This window comes from Ambystoma mexicanum, chromosome 4p, assembly GCF_040938575.1.
Source record: "Ambystoma mexicanum isolate Mex_15411 chromosome 4p, UKY_AmexF1_1, whole genome shotgun sequence".
In the NCBI taxonomy this organism is placed as follows: domain Eukaryota; kingdom Metazoa; phylum Chordata; class Amphibia; order Caudata; family Ambystomatidae; genus Ambystoma; species Ambystoma mexicanum.
Window position 1 is genome coordinate 30,198,585 of NC_090927.1, and position 19,650 is coordinate 30,218,234.

A 19,650-nucleotide genomic window follows, 5' to 3' on the forward strand; every position below is an offset into this window, starting at 1 on the left:
GGACTTGTGAGCCAGTACCCGAAGAAAGAAAAGAAGGGGCGAGGCAAACCCAGGAGGGGCTTGCGATCTAATACTTGAAATAGAGGAAATAAGGGGGAGGCAAACCCAGAAGGGGCTTGCAAGCCAGTACCCGAAATGGAGAAAAGAAGGGGTGAGGCAAACCCAGGAGGGGCTTGCGAGCCAGTACCCGAAATGGAGAAAAGAAGGGGTGAGGCAAACCCAGGAGGGGCTTGCGAGCCAGTACCCGAATCGAGAAAAGAAGGGGCGAGGCAAACCCAGGAGGGGCTTGCGAGCCAGTACCTGAATAGAGAAACGAAGGGGCGAGGCAAAGCCAGGAGGGGCTTGCGAGCCAGTACCCGAAATAGAGAAAAGGGCGAGGCAAACCCAGGAGGGGCTGGTGAGCCAGTACCTGAAATAGAGAAAAGAAGGGGCGAGGCAAACCCAGGAGCGGCTTGCAAGCCAGTAACCGAAATAGAGAAAAGAAGGGGCGAGGCAAACCCCGAGGGGGCTTGCGAGCCAGTACCCGAAATAGAGAAAAGAAGGGGTGAGGCAAACACAGGAGGGGCTTGTAAGCCAGTACCCGAAGAGAGAAAAGAAGGGGCGAGGCAAACCCAGGAAGGGCTTGCGAGCCAGTACCCAAATAGAGAAAAGAAGGGGTGAGGCAAACCCAGGAGGGGCTTGCGAGCCAGTACCCGAAATAGAGAAAAAAGGGGCGAAGCAAACCCAGGAGGGGTTTGCGAGCCAGTACCCGAAATGGAGAAAAGAAGAGGGAGGCAAACCCAGGAGGGGCTTGTTAGCCAGTACCTGAATAGAGAAAAGAAGGGGCGAGGCAAACCCAGGAGGGGCTTGCAAGCCAGTACCCGAATAGAGAAAAGAAGGGGTGAGGCAAACCCAGGAGGGGCTTGTAAGCCAGTCCCGAAAAGAGAAAAGAAGTGGTGAGGCAAACCCAGGAGGGGCTTGCGAGCCAGTACCCAAATAGAGAAAAGAAGGGGTGAGGCAAACCCAGGAGGGGCTTGCGAGCCAGTACCCGACTAGAGAAAAGAAGGGGCGAGGCAAACCCAGGAGGGGCTTGCGAGCCAGTACCCGACTAGAGAAAAGAAGGGGCGAGGCAAACCCAGGAGGGGCTTGCGAGCCAGTACCCGAAATAGGGAAAAGAAGGGGTGAGGCAAACCCAGGAGGGGCTTGCGAGCCAGGACCCGAATAGAGAAAAGAAGGGGCGAGGCAAACCCAGGAGGGGCTTGCGAGCCAGTACCCGACTAGAGAAAAGAAGGGGCGAGGCAAACCCAGGAGGGGCTTGCGAGCCAGTACCCGAAATAGGGAAAAGAAGGGGCGAGGCAAACCCAGGAGGGGCTTGCGAGCCAGTACCCAAATAGAGAAAAGAAGGGGCGAGGCAAACCCAGGAGGGACTTGCGAGCTAATACTTGAAATAGAGAAAAGAAGGGGCGAGGCAAACCCAGGAGGGGCTTGCGAGCCAGTACCTGAATAGAGAAAAGAAGGGGCGAGGCAAACCCAGGAGGGGCTTGCGAGCCAGTACCCGAAATAGAGGAAAGAAGAGGGAGGCAAACCCAGGAGGGGCTTGTTAGCCAGTACCTGAATAGAGAAAAGAAGGGGCGAGGCAAACCCAGGAGGGGCTTGTGAGTCAGTACTCTATAGAGGACAGAAGGGTGGAATGAAAACCCAGAGTGGATTTTGAGTCAATACTGGTAACAGAGGAAAACAGGGAGGAAGTGAACCCTGCGAGGGTTGGAAATCAGTAGTAAATATAGAGGACAAAAAGAGGGAAGAAAACCCAGGAGTGGAATTAAAGACGGAAATAGGAACAATACAAAAGGAGGAAATAAAACTTGAAGTGGAGTTGAAGGATGGAATAACATTAGAAGGTAAAATGTAACACCCAAAGTGGAGCAGGAGGCACTGACAAAAGGCCGAAGTAGTAGTAAAGGAACATTGAGAAATCAGCAGGAGGAGGTAGTAGGCGGAAGTGCGCAAAGGGAGAGTGACGGAATTTCAGATGATCCGAGGGAAGAGGAGGATTTAAGGGTTCAAGAGCTTTGGAAGCGAAAGGATGGAACCATAAAGAAACAAGGTCACGAGTTCAGTTAAATACTGAAAGGAGAGGCAAGGATCCAGAGACCGACTCGTTATTTAGAAGTAGGAGGTTCCAGAGGGCCAGGTCAGGCCCTAGGTAGGTTTCCTAGGAGGGAGGATGTTCCTGCGGGGGTCAGAGAGTTTAGTGGTAGCTCAGAGAGATGGTGGAAAGAATCAAGGCAAGAAAGAAAGTTAGTACAGACTAGTCCTTTTGCCTCTCTCCTTACTGACCCCAACACGCTCCCCAAACCACCCCCGAGGATCTGACAGAACATTGCGGACTGGTTTAGTCTTGAGGTGCAGCTAGGCCCAGAGGAGCAGAATGAGGATTTGCAAGATATTGGGCAGAGAGGAGTGAGACTTTGGGGCAGTGGCGGCAACTTGAAATATTGAATTCCCATCCTGACACTGGGAAAACCATTGGAAGAGACATTGGAAGAAGAAGGCACTGTTATATAATTATTATATTTGTTGGGAAAGATGTGTCATTTGACCCTCCCCTGTACACAGTCCCTAATAAAGCGTGTCAATTTGAGTCACTCAACGAAGGTCACACAGGGCAGCCTCAAAACCTGGATTCGGCGAGGAGGCCCTGCCACCCTGGACTGCCCCTTCCTCAGAGTCTGCCCCACCCAAGGCCCCTCTAGGTGGGCACTATGGTTGCCCTGAAAGCAGGAGGTCTGGTTTCACCAGGACCTCAGGTGGAGTGAAGGCCAGTCATGAGCTCTCACCCCCTCGCCTGACCACAGGCACCCAGGTCATGATGGCGCTATGACTTCATACCTGTAGGAACGATGGAAGCCACATGGTGCGAGATCTATTTAGATTGCAGGCAGGTTTGGGATGTTCATCATGCGCTACATGCATGCAACTAAACTTCAGGGCGCTGGATAGATTGATTATAGGGGGACCTAGAGTTGGAGAGGGAATGCAGCACACAGGCGGTGGGCACATGTCCAGAGAGGAATCCAGAATGTAAAGATTGTGGGGACCTTTCTTCGGGGCCATGTGCTCCAGTGTGCAGGTCTCTCTGGGAAAGACTGCACTACGAGAGCCAGCACTAGAGACACACTACAGGTTTGGGGGTAAAGACACAGGCACAATCTTACCAGTTTGGGCCTAACCACTAGGGCCAGCCACCGGGCTGATGGACACATAAGGGGTTTCTAGGCACCACCTTTTCCTATAGTTGTGAGCAGAAGGAGCTGTGGGACAGCCAAACACTTTATGGATGTCTCTAGGCCTGTAATTTGCCAACCATGGGAGCTAGGCAGACAAAGTCCCAACACTCGGTGTGAGCCTCGGTAAAGGATAGCCAATACTCACTCTAGTCTCTGTGCATAGGTCGGGAGCCACCTAGGTCTCCCATTAGAAGCATTTGAAGAATCAAAACACAGATCTTGGGCTCCAACATGTCAAAAAGGAATGGAACTTGAGTTCTCTCAAAAATATCACCATACAAAACATTGCCATATTTCTGCGGGGATATTAAGCCAAGGTACCTGCGGGGGACACCCCTGCAAACCCAATATTTTTTTTCATGGAGCGGGGGACACCCCCAAAGCCCCCAGTCCCAATAACCCCATACATTATCCCCACTAACAATATCGCCTATGGCATAACCCCACGACCTTATACATGGCAATATTATTGGTGGGGATAATATGACCTGATACCGATCTGAGAGTCTACTCACACAGGCATGTGACCACCTCACGGATCCCCTGATTTCTGGGCCCCCTGCTAGTGCGCAGGCATGTGACCACCTCAGGGTCCCACAGGAATCTGGTTCTCCCGCTAGTGCAGAGGCATGTGACCACCTCAGGGTCCCCTGAGGATCTGATTCTCAGGCTAGTGCACAGGCATGTGACCACCTCAGGGTCCCGTGAGGATCTGATTCTCAGGCTAGTGCACAGGCATGTGACCACCTCAGGGTCCCGTGAGGATCTGGTTCTCCTGCTAGTGCACAGGCATGCAACGACCTCAGGGTCCCCTGAGGATCTGGTTCTCAGGCTAGTGCGCAGGCATGTGACCACCTCAGGATCCCACAGGAATCTGGTTCTCCTGCTAGTGCAGAGGCATGTGACCACCTCAGGGTCCCCTGAGGATCTGGTTCTCAGGCTAGTGCGCAGGCATGCGACCACCTCAGGGTCCCCTGAGGATCTGGTTCTCAGGCTAGTGCGCAGGCATGCGACCACCTCAGGGTCCCCTGAGGATCTGGTTCTCAGGCTAGTGCGCAGGCATGCGACCACCTCAGGGTCCCCTGAGGATCTGGTTCTCAGGCTAGTGCGCAGGCATGCGACCACCTCAGGGTCCCCTGAGGATCTGGTTCTCAGGCTAGTGCGCAGGCATGTGATCACCTCATGGATTCCCTGAGGATCTGGTTCTCTGTCTAGTGCGCAGGCATGTGACCACCTCAGGGTCCCCTGAGGATCTGGTTCTCAGGCTAGTGCGCAGGCATGTGACCACCTCAGGGTCCCCTGAGGATCTGGTTCTCAGGCTAGTGCGCAGGCATGTGACCACCTCAGGGTCCCCTGAGGATCTGGTTCTCAGGCTAGTGCGCAGGCATGTGACCACCTCAGGGTCCCCTGATGATCTGGTTCTCTGGCTAGTGCGCAGGCATGTGACCACCTCAGGGTCCCCTGAGGATCTGGTTCTCTGGCTAGTGCGCAGGCATGTGACCACCTCAGGGTCCCCTGAGGATCTGGTTCTCAGGCTAGTGCGCAGGCATGTGATCACCTCATGGATTCCCTGAGGATCCGGTTCTCTGGCTAGTGCGCAGGCATGTGACCACCTCAGGGTCCCCTGAGGATCTGGTTCTCAGGCTAGTGCGCAGGCATGTGACCACCTCAGGGTCCCACAGGAATCTGGTTCTCCTGCTAGTGCGCAGGCATGTGACCACCTCAGGGTCCCCTGAGGATCTGGTTCTCCTGCTAGTGCGCAGGCATGTGACCACCTCAGGGTCCCCTGAGGATCTGGTTCTCCTGCTAGTGCGCAGGCATGTGACCACCTCAGGGTCCCCTGAGGATCTGGTTCTCAGGCTAGTGCGCAGCCATGTGACCACCTCAGGGATCCCCTGAGGATCTGGGACCCCTGCTAGTGTGCAGGCATGTGACCACATCAGGGATCCCCTGAGGATCTGGGACCCCTACCAGTGCACAGGAATGCTATCACCTCGGGGATCCCCTGAGAATATGGTTCTGTTTCTAGTGCACAGTCGTGTGATCGCCTCAGGGATCCCCCAAGGTTCTGAGCCTCCTGATAGCACACAGCCATGTGACCACCTCAGGGATACCCCGAGGATCTGGTTCTCCTGCTATTGCACAGTCATGTGACCACTTCAGGAATCCCCCAAGGATCTGGGGCCCTGCTCATGCACAGGCATTTGACCACCTCATGGATTCCCTGAGGATTTGGTTCTCCTGCTAGTGCACAGGCATATGACCATCTCAGGGCTCCCCTGAGGATCTGGTTCTCCTGCTAGTGTGCAGGCATGTGACCACCTCAGGGATCCCAAGAGGATCTGGTTCTCCTGCTAAGGCACAGGCATGTGACCACCTCATGGATTCCTTGAGGATCTGGTTCTCCTGCTAGTGCACAGGCATGAGACTACCTCATGGATTCCCTGAGGATTTGGTTCTCCTGCTATTGCGCAGGCATGTGATCACCTCAGAGATCCCCAGAGGATCTGTTTCTCCTGCTAGTGCACAGGCATGAGACCACCTCATGGATTCCCTGAGGATTTGGTTCTCCTGCTAGTGCACAGGCATGTGACCACCTCAGAGATCCCCAGAGGATCTGGTTCTCCTGCCAGTGCACAGGCATGTGACCACCTCAGGGATCCCCGGAGGAATCTAGTTCTTCTGCTAGTGTGCAGGCATGTGACCACCTCAGGGATCACAAGAGGATCTGGTTCTCCTGCTAGAGCGCAGGCATGGGACCACCTCAGAGATCCCCAGAGGATCACCTCATGGATTCCCTGAGGATTTGGTTCTCCTGCTAGTGCACAGGCATATGACCATCTCAGGGCTCCCCTGAGGATCTGGTTCTCTTGCTAGTGTGCAGGCATGTGACCACCTCAGGGATCCCAAGAGGATCTGGTTCTCCTGCTAGAGCACAGGCATGTGACCACCTCATGGATTCCTTGAGGATCTGGTTCTCCTGCTAGTGCACAGGCATGAGACTACCTCATGGATTCCCTGAGTATTTGGGTCTCCTGCCAGTGCACAGGCATGTGACCACCTCAGGGATCCCCGGAGGAATCTAGTTCTTCTGCTAGTGTGCAGGCATGTGACCACCTCAGGGATCACAAGAGGATCTGGTTCTCCTGCTAGTGCACAGGCATGTGACCACCTCAGAGATCCCCAGAGGATCTGGTTCTCCTGCCAGTGCACAGGCATGTGACCACCTCAGGGATCCCCGGAGGAATCTAGTTCTTCTGCTAGTGTGCAGGCATGTGACCACCTCATGGATTCCTTGAGGATCTGGTTCTCCTGCTAGTGCACAGGCATGAGACTACCTCATGGATTCCCTGAGGATTTGAAACTCCTGCTATTGCGCAGGCATGTGATCACCTCAGAGATCCCCAGAGGATCTGGTTCTCCTGCTAGTGCACAGGCATGTGACCACCTCAGGGATCCTCGGAGGAATCTAGTTCTTCTGCTAGTGTGCAGGCATGTGACCACCTCAGAGATCCCCAGAGGATCTGGTTCTCCTGCTAGTGCACAGGCATGTGACCACCTCAGGGATCCCAAGAGGATCTGGTTCTCCTGCTAGTGCACAGGCATGTGACCACCTCAGGGATCCCCGGAGGAATCTGGTTCTCCTGCTAGTGCACAGGCATGTGACCACCTCAGGGATCCCCGGAGGAATCTGGTTCTCCTGCTAGTGCACAGGCATGTGACCACCTCAGGGATCCCCAGAGGAATCTGGTTCTTCTGCTAGTGCACAGGCATGTGACCACCTCAGAGATCCCCAGAGGATCTGGTTCTCCTGCTAGTGCACAGGCATGTGACCACCTCAGGGATCCCCAGAGGAATCTGGTTCTTCTGCTAGTGCACAGGCATGTGACCACCTCAGGGATCCCCAGAGGAATCTAGTTCTTCTGCTAGTGCGCAGGCATGTGACCACCTCAGGGATCACAAGAGGATCTGGTTCTCCTGCTAGAGCGCAGGCATGGGACCACCTCAGAGATCCCCAGAGGATCTGGTTCTCCTGCTAGTGCACAGGCATGTGACCACCTCAGGGATCCCCAGAGGAATCTGGTTCTTCTGCTAGTGCACAGGCATGTGACCACCTCAGGGATCCCAGGAGGAATCTGGTTCTTCTGCTAGTGCACAGGCATGTGACCACCTCAGGGATCCCCAGAGGAATCTGGTTCTTCTGCTAGTGCACAGGCATGTGACCACCTCAGGGATCCCCAGAGGAATCTAGTTCTTCTGCTAGTGCGCAGGCATGTGACCACCTCAGGGATCACAAGAGGATCTGGTTCTCCTGCTAGAGCGCAGGCATGGGACCACCTCAGAGATCCCCAGAGGATCTGGTTCTCCTGCTAGTGCACAGGCATGTGACCACCTCAGGGATCCCCAGAGGAATCTGGTTCTTCTGCTAGTGCACAGGCATGTGACCACCTCAGGGATCCCCGGAGGAATCTGGTTCTTCTGCTAGTGCACAGGCATGTGACCACCTCACGGATCCCAAGAGGATCTGGTTCTTCTGCTAGTGCACAGGCATGTGACCACCTCATGGATTCCCTGAGGATTTGGTTCTCCTGCTAGTGCACAGGCATGTGACCACCTCAGGGATCCCCGGAGGAATCTGGTTCTTCTGCTAGTGCACAGGCATGTGACCACCTCACGGATCCCCTGACGATTGTGCCCACTTCTTCCTCACAGGAATACACTCACCATAGTGATCACCAAATGACATGGGCACCTGCTCACATACACAGCAATGTGACCACTGCAAGGATCCTCTGAGAATCTGGACCCTCTGCTAATGCGGAGGCAAGTGACCACCTCAGTGATCCCTTCAGGGTGTGTAACCCCTACCCACATATCACATGAGGGTCGGAGCTCCTGCCAGCACACACACAGAGGGAAAACTCGGAACTCCCAAAGGCACTCAATTTATGGGTTTGTGGGTGCTTTTGGCTAACACCACACTGCGAGACCCAGCACTGGAGATGCACTACCGGTTGGGTAGGAACAGGCGGAATCTTAGCTGCTGTGTGGGCCCTTTTGGCTAACACCACACTGCGAGACCCAGCACTGGAGATGCACTACCGGTTGGGTAGGAACAGGCGGAATCTTAGCTGCTGTGTGGGCCCTTTTGGCTAACACCACACTGCGAGACCCAGCACTGGAGATGCACTACCGGTTGGGTAGGAACAGGCGGGATCTTAGCTGCTGTGTGGGCCCTTTTGGCTAACACCATACTGTGATACCCAACACTGAAGACACACTACTGGTTGAGGGAACATGCTGCATAATCTCATCTCTGTGGGCCCTTTTGAGTAACACCACACTGCGAGACATAGCACTGGAGATACACTACCGGTTGAGAGAACACGCTGTGGTATGTTACCTGTGGGGGCCCTTTTGGCTAACACCACACTGCGAGACCCAGCACTGGAGACACACTACTGGTTGGCTGGGATCCAGGCGGGATCTTAGCTGCTGTGTGGGCCCTTTTGGCTAACACCACACTGCGAGACCCAGCACTGGAGACACACTACTGGTTGGCTGGGACACAGGCGGGATCTTAGCTGCTGTGTGGGCCCTTTTGGCTAACACCACACTGCGAGACCCAACAGAAGAGATGTACTACTGGTTGGCTGGGATGCAGGCGGGATCTTAGCTCCTGTGTTGGCCGTTTTGCCTAACACAACACTGCGAGACCCAGCACTGATGTGGTTTCCAATGCTTTATATTAATGAAATCCCACATAGAGGGAGGAATCGCATGGTGCCTCCTACATGGGCATTACTAGCAAACATCCAGCTGTGAGACCAAGCCCTCCCAGTGGTTTCCAGAATATATAGACCGGGGATCACATTCTAGAGGCTGGCAAGGCAAGGTCTTACCTGTGTGAGCCACTCTTGCAAGCTTGGGATCAAAGCCAACACTTTGCACTCTCGCTGTGTGCGCCAAGAAGAAGTTGACCACTGCGCTGGTGAGAACGCAGTTTGGAAAACCCTCGATGGGCCCGTAGGAGCCGCCTCTCCAGTGGATACAATCACCCTCTTCGTTGCCTTCCTCGTACAGAAGCCGAAAGCTGAACAAGTTGCCATCCACGTTCCCGCCAACCTGTAGGAAGAGGAAGAACATGTCAGAGGGAGGAGCAATGCGAGACATGTAATAGAAACAGCCAGGTGTGCAAGATCGTATACATGCCTGCACATTCTGTGCACGTCTACTCTGATTGATTGAGTTATTCCTATTGCGCATCTGGACAAATCAAATCGTATCAAGGTGCAGTTGTTAACCAACAAAGAAGCTCTACTGTGACTCATCAGGTCATCAAATTTACTTTCCCCCATAATACAATATTCCCAGACTTATTTGAACAAATAGGTTTTACATTTTTTCGAAATAGAGGGATTCCAATGTCCTCATCTCCAATGGAAGACTATTCGATAATTTAGGCCAGAATACTGAAAATCTGCAATCACCTCGTGACACACAACGTGTTGGGGGGATAGTTGGCAGATACCTGTCTTTTGACCGTAGGGACCTTATAGGGGCTAGATTGTTCAAGCATTTAAAAATCATACATTCAATTTGAAACTAATTGGGTCCTCCACTGCCAATCAATGAGTTGATAGGTGGAGCCCTGACATAGGTGTAGATTATTTTACCTGAACACCAATCTAACAGCGGCATGTTGGGCTTTTTGCAGCGGGTGCATTTGTTTGGCAGGAGCCCCAGCCAGTGGGCTGTTACAGTAGTCCAGCTTGGAGTTTACTAGGGCTCCTACCACCGCTGCATGATCTTTTCGTGGAACACAAAGAAGGGCCTGTTGAGCATTGGTAGGTTATAGGAAACGGCCTGGACTTTGGCTGCAACCTGACCTTCACGCTCGGGCTGATCTGCCATAGGCACCCCAAACTCTTTACCTCAGAGGCAAACTTCAGTCCTCCTCCCAGGAAAGAAGGTGGGGCGGGGCATGTGTTTTCTCGCGTAAGCTTACCTCTGTCTAGTTGGGATTGAGTTGGAGCCAATTGGTGGACATCCATCCTCCTACCTCTTCCAAATAGCTGCTGACCCATGAAAGAGATTCTGCAACGTTATTTAACCCAAGGTACACCTGGGTATCATCGGCATATGACTAGAAACTAACCTTGTGGCTTCTCAGTTTGTCCATTGGAGGGCATAGATAGAGATTGAATAACAACGGTGAGAGCGAGGACCCTTGGGGAACTCCACAACACTGAGGGAGGGCATCTGAAAAGAAGCCCCCCTACTTTACCTGTTGTTGTCGCCCAGCCAGAATAGAAGAGAACTATCTGTGAGTGTTTGATGACACATTCCCTGTTTCCCTTAATCTCCCAATGAGAATTTGGTGGTCCATTGTATCAAAGGCTGCGGAAAGCTCTAACAGTACAAGTAGGGGCCATTCTGCTTGGTCTCCCTCTTGCAATAGTTCATCCCAGACCACGACCAATGCAGTTTCAGTTCCAAATTTCAGACGAACCCCGATTGTAGTGAATCCAATAGGCCTTCTATTTCCACGCACTCTTGCAACTGCATTGTGACCACTTTCTCCCCAAAAAAACAATTTCAGGCCCGCGGAGCCCTGCAACTGAGCGATAATTCTGGAGATTCTCAAGGTCTAGGTTTGACTTTTTTACAGTGGAGAAATGATGGAAAGCTTCAATTCGTCAGGTACTATCCCCTGACTTAGAGACGTGTTTACAAAGCTGGTCATAAAAAGGGGTGATATCTGGTGCTATGTGTTTGGCCACACATGCAGGCAGGGGGAAAAGGGAATCATTGGCCGTTTCAAGGGCCTTTACCAGGGTACAGATAGTCTCTTCTGACACTATGTTAAAACAGAATGGGGTTCCATTTACATTACTCCCTTCCTCGAGGTGTCTATATCCAGATGGCTAAAAGCCTCCCTTTACCTTGGCTTCCCTTTCCTGTAATATATTCGCTTGGATAGCTTATTAAAGAAGGTCACAAGGGTAAATGAAGTGCAATACTGTGACTCACTGTTGGCAAAAACATAGTCAATTGTGGAGATTGCACTACCATTGGTCCAAAGATGGTGTGCTAGCTTTCCCTCCAATTCCTTCATTTTCAACAATTCCAACCGTAGTTGTTAGTCAATTCCACCGACCGCCATCCCAGGATATGGGCTCTTGCATGACTGAGGTCAATAGCAGATTCAGAATACTCCCCCCATACCCTCACAATCATCTGTTGATTCACAACACGCATTAAATTCACCCAGGACGTACATGTTGCCATTCGAGTAAAATTGCTCCCACATTATAATCATCCCCTCCACCTGTCTTAATAGGGCAATTGTCTGATGTGTCCGGCGGGTCTTATTAGTTCATAAGGAGACTCCTGTCATTGAGACATGCAGGGCAATACCGGCCTTAGTGGCGGCAGCCTCCCGGGCGGAAAAAGAACAATTTGGCGCCCCCACGCCTATGGTCAATTGAGGACAGGTGGGTGGAGGTGCCAAATGTTTATTTTCGGTGGTGGGAGAAGGCGTCCCTTTGAAATTAAATGCGCTTGTGGAAGCGGGTGCATTTAACAACAATAGGGTGCTGCGGCACCTATTAGATGAGTATCTCCCCACTCCTGCACCGGAGCATGGCGGCCATTATCTCAATAGGGTGCCAGCACCCTATTGTTGTTAAATGCGCCCGGTCCCGCAAGCGTATTTAATTTCAAAAGGACACTTCTCGCACCACGCCAGCTTGGGGTAGCCCATGAAAGGCTCACTCGAGCTGGTGATCTGGGGCGATATGGCACTCCAGGCGGTCGCCCGGCTCGCCCGGCCCTAACGCCGGCCCTGATGCAGGGTTCTCTACTAACATGCCATGCACAAATGGTGAGTCACTACCAAACGTAAGTTCCCTCAGCACCAAGAGGGATCTAACTCTTGCAGCCAAGATTCCCTTAGATCGCCCTCTAGCTGATGGCAACGCATACCGACAGACTAAGGTATAGCCATCACTGATCAAATTGTCACAGGCCCAGGTTTCCTGCAGAAAAAATAGGGCTGCGGCACATTATTCGAAAGACTGTCAACCGGAGACGGGGGCCGCCGAGGAATCCAAAGTAAAGCACCGGGACATCGAGGCCATCGAAGTCCATTGTCGTCAACCAGGGTTCGAAGGACTGCGGTAACACCTGGAAGCTGGTCACAGCCGCGTTGCCCAGAAGAGGGGTGTTACGCTCACCTGGTCTCTGCAGAAGCGTTGTGGCACAGTTTCAGCCCTCCCTAGAATTAGATCACCCTCTTCAGGTTTCGTCCCCTGCGAATCAGCTGTGGGCAGCGACAATCAGTGGCACTGCTCCTGTGTGTATATGGGGAAACGTGAGTGCGCTGATAGGTGACTATGGTATCTCTCTAACCCTTCGACCCAAGGTGCGATTTCAGTGGGCACGTACCGGCCCATAAGGCTCACCTGGTAAATGTGAATGATGAGCTCTCTGTCCTGCTGCCTCTGGGAGGGACGCTTGTTAATGGAATCGAGTTCTTTCACTAATTCCTGAGTATTAGTCCAGTCCTGTCTTTTCCCCTTTTTCTGCTTTCTTGCAATGTCTCTTGTCTTTTCCCCTTTCTGTTGCAGATACTCCGAGTTCGGATGATGCGCGTTGTGCCCCAGTGCCCAGATGATGCTGTCTGCATTCCAAAATGCTTAAAGGTTAGCCACGCTGCCGGGAAGAAGATGACTGAGCTCCAAGATGTTTGCAGGTGAGCCGCGGTGCCAGGAAGAAGATGACTGCACTCCAAGATGTTGGTAGGTGAGCTGTAGTGTCAGAAGGAAGCGTTCAGGTGAGAGCAGAATCCACTGGATGGTGAGTACGATTGTGGATGGCAGGATCTCTTCAGGTAAGTTGAATCCCAGGCGACGGTGAGCGTTACGCTGCACAGAGGTGCAGAATAATGCGAAGCGTGTGCCTTCGGGTTGAGCTGGGTTTTATAGCTGAGCTCTTAAGGCCACGCCCCCTTGGCAAGGTTCTGCATGCCACACCCTGCCACTCCTAGAGAGTGAGCACGTGCAAAGGCAATCCATTAGCAGCCACACCCAAGAATACACTGGGGGCTGCTTAATGGATGGAATGTTCAAGGTTAATGCATCCTGCTTAATGGATGGAATGTTCAAGGTTAATGCATCCTGCTTACTGGATGGAATGTTCAAGGTTAATGCATCCTGCTTAATGGATGGAATGTTCAAGGTTAATGCATCTGACGTGCTTAATGGATGGAATGTTCAAGGTTAATGCATCCTGCTTAATGGTTGGAATGTTCAAGGTTAATGCATCTGAAGTGCTATGTCCATAATAAAAGCTTCTTGGTGTTAAATGGATGTTATTGTTTACTTTTGTTCATGAGCCAGGAGCCAAAGGCGCCAGGACAGTGTCCACCCAGGTCTCCTGCGCATGCGACCCCTGCATGCCTGTGCCCCTGACTTCATGACCATGACAGCGGGACTGCTTGATGCCGTGCTGCAGACAACCAGAGCCGAAATGCTCCAACTTTTGCATAAAACATTGGAATCCAAGGACTCCCTTGCCCACACCATCGACCGCTTTGTCTCGCCGGAGAAAGTTGAGGCCGCTGACGCGCCGAGCAGAATCCCCCATTGGGTTTCCTGCTACCCTAAGTCCACAAAGACGCCGACGAAGATCTGAGAGCCATCCGTGGTCGAGTCCCGATCGTGGCCGCCAATGCCGACGACCCGATGCCATTGCTGGGCCTATGTTCTTCATTGACTCTGATTTGTGGCATCAAACTCTTTTCATCGAGGACTCTCGCCGCCAAGGTTCACCTTCTTCGAGGAGTATTGATGATCCGTGGCTCCTGCCTTAAAGGGAGTTCCCTCAAGAAGGATCCGTCGACGACCCATCGAAGAATTCTGCTAAACCAGGTACACTGGGGTAGTAGAACATTTGTAGAAGGAAATAAGAGTCTAATAGACAATATATGGACTGGGCTTGTCAATATACTTTATTTTTACAGGTTGCCCCGTTGGGGGATCCTCATACAGAACTGTGCCTGGTGATAGGGGCCCAGTATTCTGCCAATTGTTTAACCAACTTGTTTTCCTCAAGTCTATTTTTGGTTCACTTTATTAATTGATTTGCATGCCATTTGAAACTATCGACAGTTGATGCATTTTAATGGAATCTAAGAAGTAATTGTGGTACCACATTGGGACTGTATATACTTACCCTTTTAGAATTACCTGAGCACAAAGTGTGTTATTGTGATTCTGTATATAATTTAAGCCTTATTTATATAAAGAACTGTGTTATCACTAACATACTGCGTGGGCATTCCTTTGTGGGGGCTTGGGGACTACACTGTACTTAAGAACCAGCCCACATCACCTCCTGAGAGCTTAAGACTTGATTGATCGTCCAACGTTACCAGATAATCTTGGCTGGGGTGCTCTGTGCTACTACCCTGCCATATAGAGAGCAGGAGTACAGATACTCCCCTCCAGTCTTTACAACTACCATAACCAGAAGGCCTTGGGAAGAGGCAAAGATAGGTCTAAGTGCTCATACAGGGGTTGTGTAAAATACTCTGTACCGTTAAAAGTCCTTGACTGACAGATGATTGTGAAGAAGGGAAAGTGAATCCTGCATGGTGAACCTGGTGGAGGAATGCTAACGAGAAGGGGCCTAATCTAAAGTCCCATAGTGAACTGTTTGGTAAAGGTTGGCGAGAGTCGACCTGTTAAGACGGATTTCTGAACTCTGTCCTGGCGGCGCAGAAGTTCAGAAGGCCAACCTAATTACTTGGAACAGGGTAACCTCTGGACAAGCCAGACCAATCAGGGTAGCGATCGCGGCGGTCAAGACTAGGTCTCAAGAGGGGTGAGGGTGACTGAAAGCCTGCAATGAGCACACAAAGCAAGGACGCTTACAAACTACTCCAAACAGGTGTTATATTAAAAATATAGACACATTTATTCCAAGGCCTTTGCAACAATGACCGTAGCGAGAAATCACAATAAAACTCTAGTAAACCAACACATACCAAACCAATACAATATATATACAAATACAAACGAGTCTAACGAGTTAGACGCACGAAATGTGTAGACCACCTAGAAGGGGAGGAAAACAGGCAGTGCGAATAATAATCAGACCCAGTCCGCCTTCAGAGGCACCTAACTAAAAGGAAGTCTAAACCCTACGAAGAGTGGAGCCTTGTGCTCAAAAGTACCTGCACACGCTGGTGCCAACAAGCAAAAGGGGGAGTCTCTTCGAGGGAATCAGGCAGTTCAGTTCGGTGAATAAATGAAGATGAACAGAGCTCCGCGACTCAAGCGCAGCCTCCACTGTGGGCAGAAGCAGAGCGCGAGTACGGAAAGGCGTGCTGTTTGACACAGCGAGGATAGGCTATGGGCTACTGCAGGAGGGCGACCAGTTCCTAGCTATGCTACTCACCGGTCCCCGATGCAGGCAGACACAGGCTTCTCCGCGTCAGTTTCAGTGCTGACAGGTTCAGATAGGAGCAGGGGACGTCTCGTCATCGTGTAGATTCCGCAGCAGCAGAGTTGAGTTGAGGGCGTCCCAAACGCAGTGAACCCGCACAGTTTGTTACCACAGCAGGGCAACGGAGCGGCCGTGTGTATCTCAGCCAAATGTACACTACTCACTTCAGACCTGGGAATGCCAAGTGTACGAATCATGTGAGAGTGACAAGGACTCGAAATACAACACAACCTGACGGCGGTTACAGAGCCAGACTCCTGGGTAGGCTAGTCAGTCTGCTGGATGGCCCAGAGGCATTTCCGAAGGCTTACGTGCAGGAGATGGTGAAGGTGCCGAGAAAAGCTGTCCCCGCTATTCCAAGGGTCGAAGTACCAGTACAGGCCTTCTTGTTCGATCCAAGGTAGAAAGGGTTTCACAAAGCGACAGCAGTGCAGAGGAGCAGTCCTTCAGCGGGTCACCAGCGATTCCTTGGTTCAGCCTCGTGGTTGCAGGATACTTGGCTCCTGTATCCCTTTGTTCGTGAGAACTCAGGAGATCGACATGGTAGTGGTGTTTCCAGCCTCCTCTTATCCACGGTTCCCTTCGCGTCAAAACAGAGAGGACCCAATGGGAGATTTGCTCACAAAACACTCACACCATACATGGACCTATCACGGACCACGGTGGTCCCAGGCATTCATACCACACTAGACTCTCTGGCACCCAGGATGTGTATTGGGACCAGACATCCCAGCCCACATCCTGGAGGCACATACAAGGCCTGTAGAAGCCCGCGAAAGCATCTGTGTTTCGCAGGAAAGTACATGCCCAAATAAGGAAGGCCCCAGGTCGGCTCGACCTGGGGAAGGTGAAGGGGGCAAGACGGTCAGCGGACAGGACAATGAGCCTCGTGGTCTGGCCATTTTGGGAGCCAGGCCACCATTTTGGGCTAAGCGCGAGAAACGCGCCTAAAACGCCAAAGGGAGCTCAAAAACACAAGAAACGATCGCTGCCACCAGTCCCGTCCGTGATTCACTTGCACGATCATTTACAATCCAAAAAGAGTATCTAAGGCCTGTAGAAGACTAGAGACCCAAGAGAGCAGTAACTTAGCTTACAGTGCCCTCTTGTGTTATGTTGCACGAAAGCTGCAACATGATAAAGAAACTACGGAAAACAACATTTCCCGGTACTGACTGTCTTAAGGGCATGTCACGTTTCCCCGTAAGAATGGAGCGAAAGCCCAGAGGAGTGCGGCAGAAGGCTGCACTTCTCTGGCAAAGTCTAGATCCTGGTGAAAACAACAGCAAAAAGTTTAGGGGTTGCCACATGGAAGGGAAATTACCCACAATTAAGAAATCTTTCCTAACACTCGCCCCTCCCAGACTATGGACAGGGGGCACTAATCCACCCCTGGATGAGTCTCTTGTTCAGGTCGGTTAAACATTCTGGACAACCCATCAGCATTGCTATGTTGGACACCTGGCCTATGCTCAATAGTGAAGTCGAAGCCTTGTAGACTTATGGACCACCTAAGCAACTTTGGATTCTCTCCCTTCATGTTCATTAGCCACTTTAAGGGCTTATGGTCAGTTTGCACAGTGAAGTGGGTCCCATAGAGGTAGGGCCTCAGCTTCCTTAGGGCCCACACAACAGAGAAACATTCTTTCTCTACGGTGGATCATCTGAGCTCTCTGTCCTTAAGCTGGCGACTAAAAACCAATAGGGTTTTCCTTACCCTTCTCATCTACTTGCGATAGTACAGCTCCTATCCCAGTGTCAGAGGCGTCCGTCTGCACAATAAAAGGTCTTTGATAATCAGGGGCCCTGAGGACAGGAGCCTGGCACAAGGATTCTTTTAAGCCATTGAAGGCCTTCTCACACTCGTCGGTCCAAGTTACCTTCTTGGGTTTCTTCGGAGTGGTGAGGGCAGTCAGAGGGGCAGCTATGGTGCCATAGTCTGCCACGAAGTTGCGGTAATACCCCGTGAGTCCTAAGAAGGCTCTCACTTGGGTCTGTGTAGTGGGGGTAGGTCATTCTTGTACTGCTTGTACTTTACTGGGAAGAGGCTGTATCCTCCCTCCACCTACTTCATGTCCAAGGTAAACCACTGAGCCTTGTCCAATCTGGCATTTACTAGCCTTTATGGTCAAGTGTGCTTTCTGAAGAGCCTGGAGCACAATCCCGAGGTGTTTCACATGGTCTTCCCAGGTGGCACTGAAAACTGCTATATCGTCCAGATATGCAAGACAGAATTCGTCCAACCCATTCAACACATGATTCACAAGCCTCTGGAAAGTGGCAGGTGCATTCTTCAACCCGAACGGCATTACCCGGAATTGGTAAAGGCCGTCTGGAGTAGAAAACGCTGTCTGCTCCCTGGCATGTTCTGCTAAAGCTATTTGCCAATAGCCAGCAGTGAGGTCAATCTGTTGGAATTGAAATGATATTATGCCTCCTATCGCAGTATTTGAATGTGTATTGGCCTACGCCAAGTTGTCTAAAATATCATGTAAATAGACTCTGCGGCAAGGTCTTGACCTTAACGAAAAATTGTGTAAGTCGCCATCTTGGATTTAGCTGCCATTTTAGGTTCTCTTGTAAAGTGGAAGTCACCCTGAACATCAAAATGGAGGCCGAATAACATTCTGAGTGAGATTCTGGCCGTTGTGACCTCCGCACACACGAATAATTAATATGCCTGCAGGCCACTTGTCGGGGTCGCGAACTGAGACCTTGTCCTATCACTGACCTATGTGTAAATGAACAACTGTATCAGCGGAACTGATCAAAATGCATACATTATAGGATTGACCTGGCAAGGAACTCTAGGCCTGGTCCCGAGAATGGTTAACCCGTTAGGGGGTTGGCCAAGGGCTGGATAAAGGATATAAAAGCCCAAATATTCCAATGTACGGTCTCTCTACTAATGCATCGAACCTTCGATGAAGTTCGTTACGTTACTCTGAGAGCCGAATAGCTATCCGTTTGTCAATTGACTTTTGGTAACTGTTGTAGCTTTTAAATAAAGCACTTGTATGTCCTTTGTAACCTGTGTTGGTTTGTTTCTTTTGGGCTTCCCAGCCTCATATCAATTTCTTTGTTTTCACAAAACGTGCTGAGGTACTTGGAGGCACCCAAAGTATCCACCAGCTCATCTGTTCGAGGCAAGGGGTGTGCATCTGTCTTGGTGACAGCATTCAGAGCCCTGTAATCCACGCAGAACCTCAATTCAGAAGTGGCTGCCTTTGGAACCAAAACCACAGGGCTGGACCAAGGACTACTAGAGGGTTCAATCACCCCACGGTCTAACATCTTGTTGACCTCGGTCTTAATGTAAGACCGTACTTTGTCTGACATCCTGTATCCCCTACTTTTGGTGGGTACACTGTCTCCTGTGTCTATGCTACGTTTGCACCAAGGTGTCAAACCAGGCGACTGTGAAAACAGGGGGGGAAACTGCCTAAGCAAAGTTTTCACCTCAGCCTGCTGATTAGAAGTCAGGTGAGGGGCCACTTGGACACCCTCAAAGGAGCTATCTGAAGGACCGCTTTGGAACAGGTCGGGGAGAGGTTCGGACTCCTCTTCCTCAACATCTGAAGCCAGTAGCAGTGCTGCGATTTCGACCCTTGGGACGAAAGCCTTCAGCCTATTTACGTGGAACACTTTTGGAGCCTGTCCAGGCCTTCCAAGGTCCACTAAATTGTTAACCTCACCCAGGGGCTCCACCACTGTGTAAGGGCCTGACCATTTGTCCTGTAAAGCTCGAGGCCTTATGGGATTCATGATCAGGACTTGCCGACCAGGTGTAAAATTGATGAGGGAAGCTTTCTGGTTGTACCAATGTTTCACCAGCGCTTGTCCTGCCTTCAATTTATCACTAGCCAAG

At 51.4% G+C, this 19,650-nt stretch overlaps 1 protein-coding gene across 1 annotated transcript in view; it reads right to left on the minus strand.

Annotated features, from left to right (window-relative positions):
* B4GALNT2 (beta-1,4-N-acetyl-galactosaminyltransferase 2 (SID blood group)) overlaps positions 1-19,650 on the minus strand; it is a 297,045-nt gene that overhangs the window by 12,850 nt on the left and 264,545 nt on the right. The window contains exon 10 of the mRNA XM_069605292.1: positions 9,173-9,395. Within this exon, the coding sequence (XP_069461393.1) occupies positions 9,173-9,395 (223 nt within the window). The remainder of the gene's footprint in view (positions 1-9,172; positions 9,396-19,650) is intronic.